At 40.9% G+C, this 21,407-nt stretch overlaps 1 protein-coding gene across 1 annotated transcript; it reads left to right on the plus strand.

Annotated features, from left to right (window-relative positions):
- The first annotated feature begins 5,067 nt into the window (after positions 1-5,067).
- On the plus strand, positions 5,068-20,461 carry rnd3a (Rho family GTPase 3a). Its single transcript, XM_053314420.1, has 5 exons — positions 5,068-5,390; positions 6,075-6,162; positions 15,434-15,543; positions 17,514-17,648; positions 17,821-20,461. Exons 1-5 carry the CDS (start codon positions 5,241-5,243, stop codon positions 18,067-18,069), a joined length of 732 nt encoding a protein of 243 aa, XP_053170395.1. The 5' UTR covers positions 5,068-5,240; the 3' UTR covers positions 18,070-20,461.
- The last annotated feature ends 946 nt before the right edge of the window (positions 20,462-21,407 follow it).

Here is a 21,407-nt window from a genome sequence, read left to right on the forward strand (position 1 = left end):
CTCCATGCAAATCACATACAGCGTGATCGATGTGTATCGGAGGATGCTCATAACATACAACGTGCAGAAACACACACACACACCCACATGTGTCACCAAGGATCACTCACTATCCCAGCTGGTGTGAAATAAAATCTTTCCCTATTCCGAAACTGGAGAGCTGTCAGACCCCCCCCCCCCCCCCTCCCCCTCCCCTCCCCTTCCTTTTGCTGTCAGTCGAAGATCAAGGCTTAGAGCTGAGAGCAAGGGTAGTTAAGCAGGAGGGAAGGAGTACCGTGAGAGGTCAAACAACTCTGTGACATCTCGTGTTCAACAACATGTATTTCATTTTAAAGAGGCGCTTTGAAGATTTTATTGAGATTTTGCAACGATATATGGACGATGCACCTGTTTTTTATGTATGACTGACCTGCAGGTTAATAACTTATGTTTTTAATTGATATTTTTCAATTTTTTGTAGGTAGCAATGCAAAGAGTGCAGAAAAAACATACTGTACTAGCTTTTAAATTAAAAAAAACAAAAGATACGTTCATTGCTATTTCTCCCTGAACTGTTCTGAATCTGCCCTTAATTTCCCCGTCACGGTGACTAACCGTTGAGGAAATCCCTCTCAAACTAAAATAAGTGAATGTGTGCTGCATTTGCCCCAGCAGTAAATGTCAGTGCTCCGCTGATTGAATGCACGTCGACAGAGATAACTGTGGGGCAGCATACAGTCAGGGCAGAGGGAGAGGGACCCAGTGACCTAGACTCGTCACACACCTCCAGCACTACCGGCCCACCGGCTAAAAAACCATTTCAGACCTGAATTCTACTCTTTTGTACTCATTCCTCATCATCCGTTTGTTGAATGAGAAACAGCTATTTTATCAGGGTAAAAACAGCTTCCTGTGATTGCCCAACATTTTAAAAAAACACAACAAAAAAACTCATTGCAGCAATTCGGCATATCCCTCCCATTCAGAGCTCCAAGAAGCTTTCACAGACAGGGAGAATTATGGGCACCGGTGCGTAACCCAGACCTGAACTACGCTGGATATCACAGATAACAATGCTATGTTGCTGTACAAAACACACACAGATGTGAATACATCACTGGAAACTACAGCGTTACTGCTCTGAGGTCTTTTTTTTTTTTAAAGTATGAATAATTCAGATTATTTATAGGTGTAGAAATATCAGTTGTGTTTTTTCTACCATTTACACTCCAACAACAACATTGCAATGCTTTAACATATTGTAGATAGATGAGTGCTGACCTAGTTGGGTAATAAAGCATCATGAGAATACAGACCAAGGTCATTGAGTATGAATCTCTAACAGTATGTGCAGTGTGTTCATTACATTTGAGCAAAAATTGGAGTTTGAACACATGGAATATTATTGCCTTAAAGTACATATGCTGACAGAGCTAAAGAAATCTCTCACTTTCCAAGGGCATCTATAGATTATTTTATTGTATGTGACAGGCAGGGAAGATGGCAGGTAGTAACATATAGGATAATAGGAATCCCAAAGGGGGCATATACTGTAGTATTTGAGTGTATTGATGTTTCAGGCAAGGATACCTCAAGATCATCTCTGAAACACAGTTTGACAGCAAGATCTCTTTTCCCACATCATTTCCAAAATATGATCACTGCTGTGCTTAAAGACATTCCTCTGGTTTGACTCCCATCAGCTTAAAGCCTCTAAAGATAAAAAAAAAATATATCAATACATGCAAGTTGTAAAGGTTATGTGCAAATTAGCTCTTAATTGGAAGCATTTTGTTGTTTTATGTCTTCATGGAAATTTACAAGCTCTACAGGATGTTGACAGCACCATGTGACCAGAAACAGGTGGTACCCTCATTTCTATTCTGGGAACCATGTACAGTATTCGGGTGAGTGTACTTGTTCCATTAACATAAAGACTCCATCTGGGTCCAGTTTGTCATTAATTTCAGCTATTTAAAATATCAATCACTGTGTAAATGTCACGTTTGGCGACTGAAAGGGAATTTATTAGAAGCCGGAAACCAATGTCAATGACATATGACTTAATAGACCAGAAAGCAACTTTATGCTTATGGCTTCACAGACCCAAGCCTTGATTTATGTGTGTACAGATGGCAAAATACCTCCATTATTAATTCTCAGTTCACCACCACTGAAGTATGTATCCTATGTATTGTAATTTCACTTTATTTTATTACATGTTTGTTCATGTTATGAAGTGGGTTTTATTTTCTGTTGCTTTATGCCTTTGGTGTTCATCATTTATTATGTTTTAAAACACTTTGAGTTGTGTTTTTAGTATGAAAGCTGCTACACACATAAGATTATTACCCACTAGCTTTTTCTCTACCAGAATATGACTCTCTACTAACCTACACTTTTGTTTACGTGGATTTATGTCCCCTTCTCTGTGGCTCCCTGCAAGGCATTTTGGTTAATGTAGGAAAGGGATTTAGACAAGGCACGTTATGAGGACAAACAGCAGATTAATGCACGCAAACTAAATCCTAAATGCATTTTAGACTGATGATATCTCCTCCGTGAAAAGGGTGGATTTTTCCTTTCTGCATGATGTCAATCTGCACAGTCTCACTTTGGTCCAAATGTGTGGCTGCACCCAAGTGAGACTGGCAACGCTGCAGGCTATAGCAGAGTGCAGCACACATACACACACACACACACACACACACACACACACACAGCCGGCCTGAATAACACTGTAGACAGGAGAAGGGCACAGGAGCGCAGTGTGTAAACACCTCACTTAATATGGTTTTGTTCACAGTCTCCTCTGCTTTCACCCTTTCTTTCTATGTGTCAGTATCAGCGGATTTATTTGGACATAAGGAAATTATAAAGAGGGAATAGAGGGGGAAAAATTACAGATATATGCAAAACAAAAAGCACAAAATGACTGTTTTGCAACCCAGGCAGGTAAAGCTTCACAGTCTTCTACATCAGCGAGAATATGAATGAGGTCAAATGCATATGGTACAGAGATGGCAGCCAAATAGCAGAGCTATAGTGTGTAAAATCCCCCTGTTCCATCTCTCCTGGCAGTGTAGTGTCCTGGAGGCAGAGCTCCCACACAACAGACGGGACTCCCACCACACAGCCTGCAGGGTGGAGCTGTCTCACTGTAAAAAAAAATGCTGCCAGCAATACTGAGAGTCCAATCACTCTGTCGCAGAGGGGAGAAATGATGCAGAACACTGCTGTTTTCCCATTTTGGTAAAAATTAGCAGTGATGTCTTGTTGGTAAAGTAGCCTGAAGGCTGAATGATGAGGCCTTGAGACCAGAAGGGTTCCTGTTCACACTCTGAGAAAAAAAAAGATAGGGAAATGTGAATGTGGTGCATTATCGATCCCGCAGGGAAATTTAGTTTCCATTGTACCATCTCTCTGTCTTCACAAAGGAAAACTGTATGATAGGAAATGTGTTTTCCTCTATAAAATGTTGTACATGGCACAAAGAATGCATGTATTATTCAAAAATAATGAGGGGAATCCTCACTGGAAATTACCGAAGCTGCTTACTGGAATAAGCTGAGCCTTGTACTGGGTTTAACTGGCAGAGAGTTGAAATGTGGGATCTCTCAATGATAAAAAGATATGTTGTTGTGTCACCATGGGATCAAATCTGAGTCTGTGTGAGTTGGAGGAGCCTTACTGGGACTTGTATTGTGTTTTGGTCCAACAGAAACCTTTTTTGAAGTACTTTTTTATTGAATCAGTAGCTCCATTAAAGTGAAGGGTGTAAGGAACATATGTAGTTATTATGCTTCAAATTCATCTGCAGAACTGTGTCTACTTCCTAAAACAAATTCAAGGGGGGAAAAAGCAGAAGAATCATCTGATGTCTTTATCATTTTGGTGAATATTATTTTAAGTAATAGACAGGAAAAACTGGTGTGTGAGTCAGCGTGAAGCCTTTATCAAAGCATAAACAGGAAGCTCTCTTTTTAAATCATGCATAATGACATCAACAGGAAAGCTATTACTACTGTACACCTGCCAGAAAAACAGTAAGACAGATAAGGAAATGGAAAATAAAAGATGAAAAGGAAAGAATACTGGGTAAAAATAACATAAAATGATACAGATCAAGTCTTTGTCCATAAAGCTGACTTTCGTAATAATTAATTGTAAAAGAAAGATTGAAATGAGCCACTAAAAACTATAAGCTATTCCAACTCCATTATTTAAATTACTTTTACTCAATATAATCTTACACAATATAATTAATATTTGTATTAGGCTTGAGCAGCATCAGCAGAGGAGTTGATGTCAATAATTATAAACACTGAATATTGTTGAGTTGTGTCTCACAAAAACTGTTTACAGAAATTATACAGTATGTAATATATATCTAATATGTACTATAATATGTATTTATCATTACTGATAGAAGTAGTGATGTCATTTACTTTGGAAATAAGGTAAGTGATAGCATGGAATGATTATATCTTGAGTTAAATTATGCTTTGTTTTTTTTATTCTACTGCTTCTAGCACTAATTAGCCTTTAATAATTTAAGTATGTTTAATTGCAGTATAAGTAAAACTTGTATTTAGGGCTGGGCAATATATTGACATCATGATAGGAGACTAGATTTTTATTTTTTATTTTTATTTTATTTTTAATATAGTAGCCTAATATCATGATAAGGCGTGTTGTGTGCTGAATTAAAAGTTATGTGATTTTCTGAACTTTCCAGAGTGTTCTGTTATATCCACATAACTGATGATTTTATATTAAAAATCTCATTGTGTAAATATGTGGTGAAAGCCTTTACAGTCATCTCTACGATATTTTCACAATAACCTTAATATCGCGATATTTAGTCAAATATATCGTGATATTTTATTTGACCCAGCTTTACTTAATACTAATGGATTACCTGGTGTTTTTGGTAGTCATTTCCAGGATAATGTTGTAATGTGGTCATTTTGGTCCAAAGGGGGGCGCCATCGTGGAGGACAGACCCCGGCTAGGGAGGAGGGAGAGCCGGCTGCCATTGGCTCCTGCGACGGTATAAAACCAAGCAAATGGCTTTTACCGGCTCAGAACAGGCGGAGACACCGAGAGAGAGTGTGAGGCAATCAGAGAGGGAGGCTCCGTCACTGCATCGACTATTCACACACACACACACACACACACACACACACACACACACACATATACACACACCTACACAGGATTGGACTCGTTTTCTTTTCTTTCATCCCGACTTGAAATCAATGAAGGAGAGACGCTCTTGTCACAAACTATCTCTGAAATCCGGCATGGATCCCAGTCAGAGTGTGAAGTGTAAGATCGTGGTGGTGGGGGACAGCCAGTGCGGGAAGACTGCGCTGCTTCACGTGTTCGCCAAGGACTGTTTCCCCGAGGTGAGAGCCGCACACCCTGCACACCCTGCACACTCATCATCATGCGCAATAACCTCATTACATTACACTGTGTGTGATATCACCTCAATACATCCTGCTTTGTGTAGACGGGTGTGTTGATGCTCCACTAATGATGATGCACATGTGTTATTTATATGATGTATGTATGTAGTTATGGGTTGTAATGTAGTTCTAATAGTGTTGGCAGTATTATTGTATTAGTTGAGTATTCCTGCTAGTACTGAGAACTGCAGTTTTGCAAATAGTTGTATTATTTCTGTGTTGATAGGCTTTTATTTTGTCAATTATCAAAAATAAACAGTTTATTTCAAAATAAAGTCATTATTTTTGCTGATAATGAAGCTTGTAAGGGCTTTATTTCAAAATAAAGTTTTTATTTTTGCTGATAATGAAGCTTATAAAGGCTTTATTTCAAAATAAAGTATTATTTTTGATGAAAATTAAGCTTATAATGGCTTTATTTCAAAATAAAGTAGCACACATACACAGGAGCTATAAAAAAAAACACAATGAAACTAGATAAAAGAAGTGTCCACACACTAAATGAGAGCTCCCTTTTCTTTATATGCTTGCAATGTTTAGACCAACTACAGGTCTTGCTCAAATGTGTCTTCTTTAAACACTTCCTTTTTCTAATCTTCCTTCTGTCCTGTCCCCCCGCAGAGCTACGTCCCCACCGTGTTTGAAAACTACACAGCCAGTTTTGAAATCGACACTCAGAGGATCGAGCTCAGTCTGTGGGACACCTCAGGTAACCACGCTTTTCACATCACATGTTTTCTATCTATCCGTCTGTCTGTGCGGTGTATGTCTGGACATGTCCAAAAACTAAGACACCCCCTTGTGTGGACATTTAAATCTGAAATCCTCCTGCTTATTATTATGCTCAGGTATTTCCCCTTAAATATGCCCCAAGTCACCAGACACAGCAAAACCAAGGCCAGGTTTGGATTTTTTTTTTTTTTTTTGGGAATAATGAAATTAATCTGTGACCCATTTTAATCAATACAGCTGGGTTAATCCTTCCTCGTAGCCCTATCGTCTGGGGTTGCTGCTCCTACAAGCCAGACACATTTCCCCTCAGATTAAGAGGGGCTCACCCTACATGGGAATGGTTAGTATTAAGAGTAGCACGGGGAATGCATTTAAAGTGCTGGGTTTCATTTCTGAATTCCAACCAGCTGAGCAAAGCCACAGCTCAAACAGGAAAGGAAGCGTAATGATAGGCTGAACGGAGCTCATATTCATACATCTGGAGAACACACTTTGAAATTCTCTCTTCTGCGGTTCCTTTTTTTTTCTTTTTGGGGAAAGTTTACTCTTGCAACACATGTACTGGCTCTCGAGCTTTTTATCGCTTGTTGTTCGGACTTTGTGTTCAGGGTCTGAACCAGCTGCTGCATCCCCCATGAGTGTGTGTGTGTATGCGTGCTTTTCAATGTGTGTGTGTGTGTGTGTGTAAACAAACCCACTATCCCATCCATCAATGCCCGAGCAGTGAATAGCACAGCAGTCAAGGCAGGCAGGCGTGAGTGAGGCGTATGTTGAGTGCGTTGCGAGCATGTGGTGTGTGTGTGCCTATATATGTGTGTGTGTGTGTGCGATGGGTGGGGACAAGCCACAGCCAGCTGTTGCTGCTCTCTGTGGCCTGGAATTCCTGAGTGATGTTTGAGTAACTTTCCCAAATGTTGAGATCAGCATGAATCTCTCTCTCTCTCTCTCTCTCTCTCTCTCTCTCTCTCTCTCTCTCTCTCTCTCTCTCTCTCTCTCTCTCTCTCTCTCTCTCTCTCTCTCTCTCTCTCTCTCTCTCTCTCTCTCTCTCTCTCTCTCTAAAAGGAGCAGAACAACAGCATCAATTTACAAGTGTGTGATTTCAAACAAACTGAACCTCTGTTGAGCAGCATCTTAAGACCTTTTTTTTCCCTTTCTCCCCTCGGAGGGAATGTAAATAAAAGCATCAGCAAAATAATCCCTATTACCAGGCTCGGTAACATTACAAGCAAGCAAAACAAGCAGCTCCGATTTCAAATGCCTCCACCCCTACAGCGTGTGTGTGTGTGTATTGTGAAAGTGGAAAAGCAAAGAAATGAAAGGCGGCCAGAGTGAGAATTTTGTCTTATTGCATTGTGTTGGCCGGCCGCCTGGAGCCATTTCTCTTTTTCTCTCTGCTTCATAAAACAGCAAGGGGGAGGTTGGGTGGGGGAGGAAGGGAGGAGGAGGGGAGGAGGGGTGTTGTAGTTCCTATTAGATCAGTGGATGTGAGATGGAGCCTGCTTCAATCCTAACCTCCCCTCATACACACACATATACACACACATACACACACACACACACACACACACACACACACACACATGCACACCAAGTGACTGATTGATACAGCTTTAGGCTTGACTGGTCCCTTTTGTACGGACACCCATCGGCCACGGCCAATCCCAATCGATTCCTTATCTACTGAGGTGTGTGTGTGTGTGTGTGAGTGAGAGACCCCCACATGCACTCCCATACAGACCAGGACGCAGAAATGAAGACAAACAGACAGACACTCTTAACCGCCGCCCCTCCCTCCTCCCTCACAAACACACACCTACACACACATACGTCGGTGGTCTTTGTTCTGCACTGATGAGTGGCCTAATGAGCAGCTTGGTGTGTGTGTGTGAAAAGGGAGGGTGATGGAAGTAATTCAGGTCATTAAGGTAAATGCCTGACAGTTGTATTGCCTTCCATTTGGCCCCCACTCCTACCCCACCCAGCTTGTCTGCGCCAGCTTCTCTTCCCGGCCTCAGGGTGGGGTCTGCCGGGGGCCGTGGCTCAGCCTTTGATGCCTCGCACTTCTTTTCACCGGCAGAGGAAGCGGGCTTTACACTGTCTGCGTGCCTGCCTGCATGTCTAAATGGTCTGTAAAGGTGTCTGTTTGAGATCCTCAACAGGAAGACAGGGACCCAACACCTGCTATCATATTATTGGATAGAAATTAAGAAAAAAATGCATCCTGAAGCCTGCAATTAGGAGATAAACCCCTTTTTTTCATAGCTGACTGCTTCCAAAGAGTCAATATTGCATATCTCAATTTCCAAGAGCTCAAGATGATGCTTTTTAAATTGCCAAGTGAAGAAAATCGAGAAAACAGCATATCTTTACTTTTGTGCTGGAATCATCACCACCGTTTTCCAATTTGTCTATTCTTAATGCTACATTAATGTAATATTTAGGGGTGATTGGAGGCAGTAACATCAGTATTCAGAGGTTGTGGTGTTTAGGCTTTACACAATCAGGATTTCTGGGGCCGATCACCCATCAGTGAGTTTAAATAAACCGATCACCGATTCCGATCACGTCTTTTTTGTCCACGCTCCGTTTCTTAACCTCGGCTTCTCCTCCACGTGTTTCCTATCCAGGTACATTCGGGGTGTTGAAACATTTTGCAGATGCTTCCCCACGAGGTTCTTTAGTGTTGCACAGATAGCAAATAGCTAGTGTTTTATCTGTCTGCCCACAACATCCACATGTTTGTTTGAATCCGACAGCTAATGATTCAAGATTCAAAAAACTTTATTGTCCGTCACATCGGATTCAAATAAACATGTCGGTGGTGTGGAACTTCTTGGGAGTAAATGAGACAGATAAAACACAAGCCGTCTGCAATCTATACAACGGGATCATCTGCAAAGAGTTTCAACATGACAACATTGATCGGATCGGCCAATTAAGACATTACAGCCGATCTCACAAATTGCATAAAATGCTAAATATCGGCCGATCCGATATAGCTGATCAGATCGGTGTAAAGCCTAGTGGTGTTTAGGGTGACATTGACTCTCCTTCTAGCTCTGTTTTGCTTTCCACCAACTCCAGAGGAAGTAATCTATCTCTGTAAACGTAGACAGTGTTGTACTAAACCAAAACAATAAGCTGAAGGGCTCTAAAACACTAATACTGAGGAGACTAGGGTCATAACTCTTTGTGGGGGCGTCATTAGTGACTGGAAGTGGAAAAATTGGGTATGACTCATAGGTTTTTTTGGACCCATTATAAATAATGAAATATTAATGACAGCAGCTGTAAAATTCAGTTGTTTAATCCTCTTATTCAGCTAATCATTTCAGTGTTAATCTCACAGAATAATAGAACAGATTTTTGCACCTTTTTTTGTGATGAAGTATTCAGGATGTGTTTCTCTTTGTTTTGTGAGTCAGTCTGAGGGGTTTTATTCCAACTGTTTTAGGCACTTTCCCAAAGCTAAGGCAAATAAAAAAAAACTTTTATCAGACAAACTCAAGAACTCATGTTACACCCAATGGATCTCATTTGATCATATTCATCCTCTTATGGGAAAATCTTTAGTGCTGATTTGAACAGCGGCCGACTCCACACTAAAAGATGACCCACTTTGAAAAAAAAAAAACAGGAGGAAAGTCAGATAAAGGAGTATTGAACAGAAGATACTTGAGAGAGTTTGGTACCTTCTGTAGTTTCTAAAGCACGTTGCATGCCCCCCCCCCCCCCATACCCCCTCCTCCCCTCCCCTCCCCTCCCCCCTCCTGTAATTGTGCACAGCTTTTAGTTCTGGGACTGTTCCTTGTACCCAGTAAGCTCTCCTCTGCTGCTCGCACTCTCACACTGTGCCCCCCTCCATTCCTCTGTCGGCAGCCATTGTTGCGTTGGATCACATTTCTGGGCTCAGCGAATTGGAGCCGCATGTCTGGCATTCCTCAGACTAAAGGTTTCTACTTCCTCCTCTACAAAGACCCCTATTGTACCCAGCAGGCCCAGATCCTTAGCGAAGTGAAAGAGAAGTGGCGTGGTTCACTAAAGCTCCTACCTAGTTTCCAAAGGGGGAAACTGAATCAGGTCGGAATTTGCCGACTAGCCAACAGTCGTGATACAGTGTATGAACTAAAGGACAGCGCAAGCCTGGGAGAGATTAGTGAACTTCCTGTCTGCTAATGTCATGGAAGGAATTTTTCTGTGTAATGTTACACCTTACAGTAAAATGCATGTCACCAGGCAAGGCCCACGTTGGGAAACATGTGAGGGCCTGAGCTGACTCACTTGCTCCAAGATGATTCCTATTCGGATGCACATGTTAAAAATTCCTTTTGTATTGTTATATTGGTTGTCATGGCTAATTGAGCAAACCTCTTTTACACTTAGCTGTTAATGTGGCCTCATGTGTTGTTAACAACGCCTCCAGAGCTCATTCAGGTGGATATTCATGGTACTTTAGGTGCATTCACATCTGGATGTTAGAGAAGATAAGTGTTTGTTTTGTTGGAGTTTCTCAAAGTTGCATATTGACTCTCTATTTTTTTTAGTTATATTAAGTTTGGCATATATCATAAACAGTATTGATAGGTATTTATTTAGTCAAATCATATTGTATTACATTGCATCGTAACATATTGCATTGTATAGCTACATACTGTATGGTGGCATGGTAACATACAATACCATATCATCTATATACATTATATCATATTGTAACATATACCATATTCTAAGGTATATTGTATTGTTACATTGTAAGGCATAGCATTATATATTAAAACATAATACATATTACATCATAATTAAAGCAAATTGTGACTTAACTTATTGTGACATATTATATAAAACTGTAACAATTTATCGTTTAGTCGATCAATAGAAAATAAACCTTCAGCTATTTTGATAATCAAACAAAAATGTCAAATATTTCCTGGCTGCAGCTTTTCAAAGAGAGAAGAGTTCTCGGGGGATTGAATGGTTTATTTGTCTTCTTTGATAGTGAACTGAATGTTTTTGGGTTTTGGATTGATGCTCAGACACAACAAGATAATTGAAGACATTACTGTTGGCTGTAGGGGATTAGAAAGGACATTTTTCACTATTGTCTGGCAGTTTACAGACTATATTACAGATGAATCTCAAAAGCATGCATCTGATAAATATATTGTAACACAGTTTGACGATGTAATATATATAGTATCATAACATAGTGCATCACTATTGTCCTATCATTTCAGCACCTTCTCAAATTATACATGCCAGGATGTCAGTAGTTACAGCAACAGATACCTTAGCAACCAGAGCAGCCACAGCTGATGCCGACTCTTGTTATTTCAGTTTATATTGCTCTTTGTTTTACTCGGGCTGAATGCGTCTGGCTGGTGAGAGGTTATATATCCCAGCTCGATGGAATAGGCTGGCTGGACGTGGCCGTCGCTATTTGTTGTTTCCACAGGTGTCCCTGAAGGCTTAACGCCTCTCTCCACACACATACACACACACATACACACACACACCGCTGTTCAGCTCAGTTATGCTCAGCTATGTTAGCTATGCACTAAATCAGCAGGCCTGCAGACCTGTTGCAATACCTCCAGTCTGTCAGGCGCAGCTGGCTTACCTCAGGACTGTGTGTTTGTGTGAGATAAAGCAAATTTCCATGTCAGTAAGCCGCTGTTGTGTGAAGAATCCCTGCAGAAAAAGGGATGTCTTGAACATCACGGGATATTTTAGAGCTATATTCCTGACAGGCTACATCAGGAAATGTGAGATTGCAGTTTAGGTGGAAGCCTGGAAACATCTGGGATTTTGAAGCATGAGTCACATCTCATGAATAGAGCAGAATGCATTTTCCAGGCCATTTCATGTATATATCTTTCATTAAGCGATGCCTTTCATTCCAGCTGTTGATGTAACCAGCCCGAAAAAGCACATTAACTAACCAGGAAGGAAGACCATTTTAACATCTTGGAAAAGCTTCTTAGTCGTGGAAAATCGTTTGGTTTTTCATCAGGACCACAGTGGAAGTTTGGTATTGTTTCGCAATGAGCTGCATCCTCTTATAGCATTGTGCACAGCAGTATTCAATTGCTGCGAGTGTGACACAAGGGAGAATGCGCTTTCAGTGGAGGCAAAATGGCTGGAGAGTGTGTGTCAGTGTGTATTTAAAGGACAGAGAGGGAGGACAGGGTGTGTGTCTTCCTTCCAGATTTAGAGATCCTGTGGGAGAACAATGACAGGAGCTAATTAGATGACAGTCACCAGGTCTTTGTGTGTGTGTGTGTACGTGTGTGTACGTGCATGTGTGTTGCTGTAGCTGTGGGATTTCCTCTTATCTCTCCGTTTGGCAGGAAGATGACCTCAAAGCAGAGTTTACCCTCAGACGCAGGCCTAATGCAGTTACGACCGCCATAAACCAGACTAGAAAGAAAATGTCTCCAAATAAAAGTCTCCTGAAAACCATTAAAAGCACTGTAGACACACACACTTCAACATGCCACATGCAAACCCTGCACCTCTCTGTTAAAGTTACTGCAGGCGCTGTTCATTTTCCTGTTTATGTTGCAGCTTGAAACGGTTTGGAAAGATGTACTTAGAGGATTTGCAGCTATAAATACTTTAATCTCCAGGTAAAGTCACAGGAATATGTGTAGACACTCATGGTGAAAAGAAGACCACACACACTGCACCCAGCAACTCCATATATGTGTGTGTTTCCTCTTGTTGGTTTGGTAAAAACAATCAATTCATTGTAAAATGTCAACCGACTCCGCAGCTCACCCTTTCAGTCGCAGGGTTTTATTTTTCCAGTGATTGGTTCCAGGGACCGAGAGCTGGAAGGAAAAAAAAAAGAAGCCTTCAAACAACGCAATGCAGTCGTGATTGATTGTGAGTCACAGCCATGAAAAATGGGGAATAAATTCCTGCAGGTGATCCCACATTCCTCCTCACCTTTGACTTCTTGTGGCGTGTCTGACAGGAGCTCAGAAATCGGGCGTTTTGTTTAGGTGCTGTCACCTATTGGATGGCAGGATGTTTAAAAGAGCCTCATGGAGGGGGTGAAAAAACCAGAAAGTGGCTGGGAAATAACAAGCTTGTACATTCCCATCTGAAACATATTAAGTCTGGTTCAAGACATCAAACTCATTTATTCTGTGTAGTTACTGGTGTGATACGTAACCGTGTCGGCATTCAGACTTGACTGACTTTCAGTTTTGGAAATGGTAATGGGCATTAAGACACGTAAATTAGCTGCCACCAAGATCAACATAACATGGAAAATTCAGAGTTTGAGCAAGAGCATGAACTGTACCATCACTACAACGTCTTTTTGACCAATTATCCAACATAAAATCAAGGGCATGATGCATGTTTTTAGCTTTGTTTTAGCAGTTATTATATGAGTTAGCTTAAGAAACACACAATTACACTTATTGGCTAGCTTAAAAACATACATTACAACATCACAAACGTGTGTCTGTGCACTAAGCTAAATATGTTTCATTAGAGGTAAATACCATTCTGAGCTGTTTTGGTATTTAAAACGTTTTTCTGTAGTTCAAACAGACTAGCTTTAGCTCATTTTTTAGCCTTGTAGTCTTAGCTACATAGCAGTGGAGTAGTTATTGGCAGTAAACGCTAGCAAAAACAGACAATGAATTTATCGGCTAGCTTGAAAATGTACATTACAACATTACAAATTCGCATGTGTGCACTAAACTAAATGTGTTTAATGAGAGAGAAATACAATTCTGTGCTAGTTTTATATTTAAAAAGTTTTTCTGCAGTTCACAGAGACTAGCATTAGCTCATTTTTCAGAATAGCTAGATAGCAGTCGAGTACATTATCAACAGTTAACACTAACAAATAATTAATAGTTGGGCTCCCTCATATGCTTTTAAGCACATCACATTAATATTTTAGTCAACATTATTAGGATCTCGTAACAATAATGTTAGCTAACGTAGTGAATATGATTTCATGTTTAAATTTTAGAAGTAGAATAATGGCACCAGATTTTTGTTGCAGGAGTTGCAGTGACATTTTGTACACACACGGCTAGTATCGTGGTTCATTGTGCGAGGCCCAGGCCTGGAAGGAAGCGTGGATTGTTTAAATGGTGTCGTCTCCCACCCAGACTGTTTAGATTAGGAACATTAGATTTCGGAGATTGTGTGTATGTGTGTGTGTGTGTGTGTGTATGTGACAGGGCATTCCAGGCTGTTCTCCGCAGCAGTGTTTGGAAAGGACCTCCCAGGGGAACCTTTAGTTACCAAAAACAAAATTCTCCAGATTCTTGGCAGCTGGTTGTGTGTGGTCAACTCATGCTTGTCATGTGATCTTGACTCACCTTGACATTACACCACCCTCTCTCTCCTTCCCCTCCCTTCTCCTCCCCTCCCTTCCTCTCCTGAGATGTTTTAGTCTGGCGGAGAGAAGGGGTGTCTCCTTCACACATGGTTTCAATTTTTGAGGTGGGCGTCATTTCCTCTCTCTGAAGTTCTGTTTCTCTGGAGAGGATTTCTTCAACAAGTGATCTTGTTGTAGTCAGCACATTTTTTCCTACTGATGCTGCATTATTTGTTTTTCTCACTCGGTTGCTATAGATTATGGCCAAACTGCTCTGCATGTCATATGAGACGAACTGTCAGAAATGCTTCAGAATGTAAAGCAGTGATTTTGCTGCATTCAAGAAACCCTGTTGCAGTTTTTTTTAATAGATTTGGTTGCTGGCTCTCTCTTCAATACAGACATTTCCTCTTTAGTGAAGCAAGAATTCAGGACATTACAAGAAATTGTGGCCTCACAGTAAAATACAGCACCTTCTGCCTAATATATTATAAATAGGAAAACCATTAAATCCAGATTTGTGACACAAGTTGTTCAATTTTCTGTCCTAAAGCACTGATTGTGAGGATATCCTGGTGTCCCTATTGCTGGATCCCAGTTAAGATTGTCCCAAAATAGCATTCAAAAGCAAATTGAATCTGGGATATTTCTTCGCCTCAGTTCACTACCTGTTCTTTGCATGTGTGTTTGTGGAAGAGCAAATCAAGTCGCTTGCATGACCCCGAGGAGGGCAGCTAAAGTGATTTCTGCAGACGGATTATTAATTTATAAGGATGAACTGAAAATAGGGTCATGGTGACAAGTTCTGTTTTATAAACTTGGATGTCTGTGGATTTTTGTTCCTGTTCTTGCACAACAGCTTCAAACTGAGTCTGAACATTTCTTGTTTTCTTTGTTTCAGGTTCTCCGTACTATGACAACGTGAGGCCCCTCTCCTACCCAGACTCCGACGCCGTCCTCATCTGTTTCGACATCAGCCGCCCTGAAACACTCGACAGTGTGCTCAAAAAGGTTGGTGGCTCTTTGATAATACTCATTAGTGTTTAGCCTTTACACTCTGCAAAGTGCTTCTGCTTTAAAGTATGTTCACTTTAATTCAGTTTGATCTGCTGATAAAGGGCTATGTTACATTGAACCACATCAAAAGTCCTAAATCTACAGTCAGGAGATTTTCTGAAGCCTGTGTCACGTCAGATCTTGTGATGAGAAGTTGCAAAGCGGTAAAATGACTGGAAGGTCGCTGGGTTAAATCCCTGCAGTGGCTTGGAGAAGGAAGTAACACTCGCCTCTTACTGAGGTGTTATTTAGACACAACTTATTGGCATGGAGCTGCTTGTGGTTAAATCTGGCTGTACTGGCTGACTCCCACATGTCAGAATATGTATTGAATATGACACAGGACAAGCAGCATCTCTCAGCTGACTGGTGGAATGCTTTGATGATACTCGGAGAGAGGGTGCTAAAAATGTAAAACCATTGTTTTCCTACAATAAAATATACTTGGGATGTGCTCTCTTTTTGCAAGACCCTTCCTGTGTTCATTGTGTTCTTTTTAGTTGTCCATAAAACTTACAATGTGGCCAAGTTTTTGGCACATGGCGCAGGAGTATTAAAGTCACATGTTCCCCAAATTAGAGGTCATCAGAGATTAGAATTTTGGAACTGAGACCAAATGGACTCGTGGAAAACCTACCTCAATATCCATGAATTGTTTTCAAGAAGGGCAGATAAAATCTGAAAGGACACAAGGACAGCCAGGTCAAAGTTCGGCCTTTCAGTTGTAAACAGCAGCAGCACAGTTCAACCTCAGCTCAAAAAAGCATTTCTTGTACTCCATTGATGAACCCAGCTGGGATTTTGGTTACTGGAAGTGAATACCTAAAAAGAGACCCTGGAAGAAAACTGTCATTATAAATCCTCCAGTAATACCTCCTAAAGTAATCTCCTTGAGATGCACTACACTTGTTCCAGCGCTTCTCCTCTTCCTGGAAACATTTCCTGTAGTCATCTTTTGTCACCATGTTCAGAGCCTCCTGCACCAAATCCCATAACTACACCCAACCCCCAGGCTATCAGTGGCTTGTGGGATTTTGTTAAGGTTGGTTGACAGAGGCTGCCATGGTGTCTGTAGCATTATGTTTCTTTGTGATCACCCTTAACACTCTTTTGGTATCTATTGGAGATCTACAGCTGTTGTGTGGATTGTTAGGGATGGCTGACTGTGTCTTTTGTGTTTTTATCTGGGAACATGTACTCCTACCATGCATACAGTCATGTTACTGTTTGCTAGTCATAAGCTGATGTTCAGTAGAAATGTTTGTTTTCTTAATGTTGTATAAGGTCATGTTTCAGACAATGAATGTTTAGATTTATATTAGCATCAGCCAATGCTTTTAGTCAAATGTTGTTTGTGCAGACAGAAAGTGGTAGACACATTGTACAGAACAACTTCCTCTTTGGATGTCAATGAACTTGATCCCCTGATCAGCCAGCGAGCCAAGCAGCCAGCCCTGAGGCACATTAGCCTCAGATTAAAGCCCCAAGAGAAATACCATCGATCACAGAGTGTGTATTGTTGTCAGGGAGGAAACATGGGGATTATTTGTAGTTCCTTTCTAGGACTTAAAACGTGAGGGGCTCCAGGAAGTGGCAGCTTTAACCTTTGTACTTAAAGGGCGGGTGATGGGGGAGGAGGGGGGTGGTAGAACTCGTGGGATTTCATGTCAGGTCATTCTGGCCAACATGCATATTTTAACACATATTTCAACACTTGGTCACAGATGGTATCATCACTTTCAAAATAAAAGCTTTGTCAGGTTTATATTCATTTGTATTCTGTCAGGAAAATGGAGGAAAATATTGATCCTTCACTTTTTCTAGCATCAGCAATTTTCTTAATGCTGTATTAACTGTATTAAGAGGAAATGGATTTCTCAGTTTTTGAATGATACATGATTGAGAACCTTTGTTTTTCTCCACAGTGGAAAGGGGAGATCCAGGAGTTTTGTCCCAACACTAAAATGCTGTTGGTTGGCTGTAAGTCAGACCTACGCACCGACCTGAGCACACTAGTGGAACTTTCCAACCACCGGCAGACACCAGTGTCTTATGACCAGGTACGCTCATTAAAAGTGCTTTAATTACCCATTTTGAACTGCCCATTGTACTCACGTTTAAGCCATGTTTAATTGATCCCTTCCTTTCGTCATTATTGACGCGAGCACTTTTAAAAAACCTCTTTCTAACCGGTGATGACCATATTTAACCTCTTCCTCACCCCCCTCTCAGGGTTCCAGCATGGCCAAGCAGATCTCGGCGCCTTACATCGAGTGCTCGGCCCAGCAGTCGGAGAACAGCGTCAGGGACATTTTCCACGTGGCCACACTAGCCTGCATTAACAAAAACAACAAAAACGTCAAGCGCAGTAAGACCACCCGCACCAACAAGAGGATTTCACACATGCCCGGTAGGCCTGACCTGGCGGCTGTGGCCTCAGACCTCCGGAAGGACAAAGCCAAAAGTTGCTCAATTATGTGACTGATCAGACTGAGGGAGATTAGACTGAGGAGAATGAGGACAGAGCACAGTTCAAGCAGGAAGCTATGGGGCAATGCTCTTTCCTGCATGCGAAAGACCCCATATTTGTCTGGGAAGGGGCTTTATAAGCTTCAATTCATGTACATGTTACTGGAATACTCTGCACCAATGAAAACTCACTGCGTCGTAGCTTCCCCATTCATATGGCCCCCACCCCACCAGATGAGGAAGCTATCTGTCAGTGGGCTACCTGCTCGAGGAAGTGACCTGCTTCCTCTGGGAAGGACGAAGCGGATGCGGTCGAGGCTTTCCACACCAACAGGAAATGAGCATAAGGAGTGATGTCATTAGACGCTCGTTTGTAAAGGCAGAAACGTGATTTTTTGAATGAGAGCCAAAAGGCCGCAATGGGGGTTTGCTGCCTTGGGGGGGAAAAGAGGAGCTGCTGTTGTTTTGTGCTGGATCAAAGATTTGCTCGGAGGGCTTATACAACAACTCATCACTGTGGTTTGGAAGTGTTTCTCTCTCACCCCTGCTACTGTAACTGTAAGTCTGTGTGCAGAGCAGATTAAAAGAGGAATTTCTTAGTCCTGCACAATGGAAACCTGACGCTGTGTCCCCTCTCTCTGATATGTTGTCGGTATAATGTGAAGTCATTGGTGTGTAACTGTGTCATCCTTTTTAATTTAGCTTCATCCTAAAATTACGCATCTGCATCAGTCAGATGGCCGTTCTATGCCCATTAATTTCACCTCAACAGCAGATACATAATGACTCTCCGAAGAGATTATGGTAACTACTCTTTACACTCACAGGTGTATAAATGCTTCTGTACGATACTGGGGAGCCATAAGCAAAAAGGCTCAAACCAGAAGTCTGCTTTTAGGATTTGCAATTCCTTCAGTAAATATGATAAAGGAATGTAATTTGGTTTGTCAGTGTTAATCTAAAAGTAGTCACTTCTAGTTATTTCTTTGGAGAATATTGAAATAACTTAGAAAACCCCGTAATTGACCCATAATGGTCCAAGAAGCTTTAATTGACCAACACTAAACAAGTGAAAATGTGATTGTGTAAAATGAGGATGCCCAAACAGGCTGACTGGCATTTTTTTTTTTTAGCAATGAATCACTTTTCCACTGCACTTTAGAGAGGGAGTGGAAATGAAAGCATCAATTAAAGCTTGTTTATTAGGCTCTGAAGACATCACAGCTTTCTGCTCAACATTTCCCTCAAGTGTTCCGACTCTGCTGTTGAGGAATGGGTGGGGGGGGGGGGGGTTTAACTCAAACTTGGGTAATTTTATTTTTCCTACATGGTTTGAAATGTTATTTGGTTATTTCAGTGTTTGAGTTTTATGACCCATAGCCCTATTTGAAAGATGTCATAAAACAACAAATCTGTCTGTTGACTCTTAGTCTGCCCCCCCCTTTGCCATCAGACTTTCCATTTCAGCATGGCACGTATGCAGTGTACAGTGTCGACAGTTCTTATCTTCAGTTTGACCATTGGGGTCTCTTTTGCAGGCTGTGGCGAGTCATTGACAACTTCACAAAGGTTGGATTTAAACTTAATTGGTAGTATTGTCAAGGAATCTGTTTAATTTGATTTGAGAAAAGGACTAGTTGATTAATTTAGCACAGTCATCTTCCCTAAATCCAATACAAAGCTCTAATATCCTAAGTTTTGATATAGTGGTTAGTAACCCCGGATCTCAAACATTGGATGTGCCAATCCTGAGCGGGGCTTTTTCTAATGTAACCTGGAAATGTAGTAGGCTAATGATGTTAGCTACGCATGCTAATGTTTGCTGTTTGCAATGTTTGCAATAGCTTAGAGCAGATAAACACACCGTTTAATCCAGTTTTGCTCTTGTATTTTTTTGTTTTGGAAAACTAAAAAAAAAGACACAATGCTCCAAACTTTTTAAATGTGAAGTAACAGCCCCTTATACATTTCTTCAATATGTTGAACAATCCAAAGCTTGACAGGGCTAAGATATGATTGGACAAGTGCTGTTTTGGGGGAAGGGTTTAACGTACGGTCAATTTGAAAATGTGACTTTTTTTAAAGTCTTGAGAAACATTGTTTTTGAATTTGTGCTTTTCCACCAACAAAAGTGCAATTAAGAAACGGTTTCAATGTCAGAATTGTTGATGCACTTTTAATGAACCTTTACAAACGTCCCAATTTGCTTGTTCAAATGCCAGTGCTGTCATATTTGACAGAGTGATGGCCCAACTCTTCATTTTCTTATCTGTTGTCTCCTCCCTGTGTACATTTTCTTGAATGTTGATGTCACCTTCAAATGTCTTTGCCAATGTTGTTCCCACAATATTTATTGAATTATATATTTTCCCTTTAGAATAAATGCAAATGTAATTAAAGTTAAGTGTGTTTTCTGTTTATTGGGAGAAAATGGTGTAAAATGGTGAACTGAGATCACAGTTTTGAGGGTGTTTTTGTGCCACTTTGAATAAACAGGGACAAGACAAGTTGAATCTGGTCTTTTCAGACATTTTAGATCATACTAATATGTGAAAATAAGGCAGACAGACAGTGGGCAGAGACGAGACATTTCTGACCATTGCGTCACTGGGCTTTCGCCAGGTTTCACATATCCCTCTGAGGCGAGGTAATGGCAATCATTTCTGTTCAGGTTCAGGCTGAAATCAATGTTCTTCTTTCTTTTTCATCTTTATTATGGAAACCAATCTTGAATTATTATTTCTTCTACATTTATTTTCCACTGGACTTGGTAATTTGACTGCGTGGTCAAGCTTGTGGTCATGGCTCCATGGTAACGAACTCTGCCTGCCTCTCATTGTGACGCATGCAGGTTGTTTCAATCATAAACCGAAGAGTCCCTGGGTAAACACAGAAATCTGATGCAGGTCACTTTGAAAAGGAGATAGAAGTCCACTAAAATCAGATATGGACATCAGCTCCTGTGTTGTAAACAATCTAGTTCCAGGAACATCTGTGTGTTTATGTAAAGAGATTTGCAATCATAGCAAAATATCACAAGTGTTGAATTTCTGGGAGTAAACTTTGATATGAAATACATGTTGAAGGAATGTTAAATAATCCTATGAAACCACTTCCAGAGGTCAATTGGATATGTTTAAAAAATGTATTTAAGGTTTCGATACCAGTTGATGAGACTAAAGAGACAAAATAACATCTATACTAACTCTGGATTAGAGGTTACTATTATGTTTGTATTTGACCTCAGATAAGATTCACTGCCGGTCAATTGTGTGTGAAACATTTAGTTTTCCTTCATGAGATAAATCCGTTTCACTTAACTCTCTTTGAGAGAAGACACACCTGTGATC

Source organism: Scomber japonicus, chromosome 24, assembly GCF_027409825.1.
Source record: "Scomber japonicus isolate fScoJap1 chromosome 24, fScoJap1.pri, whole genome shotgun sequence".
NCBI classification, from domain to species: domain Eukaryota; kingdom Metazoa; phylum Chordata; class Actinopteri; order Scombriformes; family Scombridae; genus Scomber; species Scomber japonicus.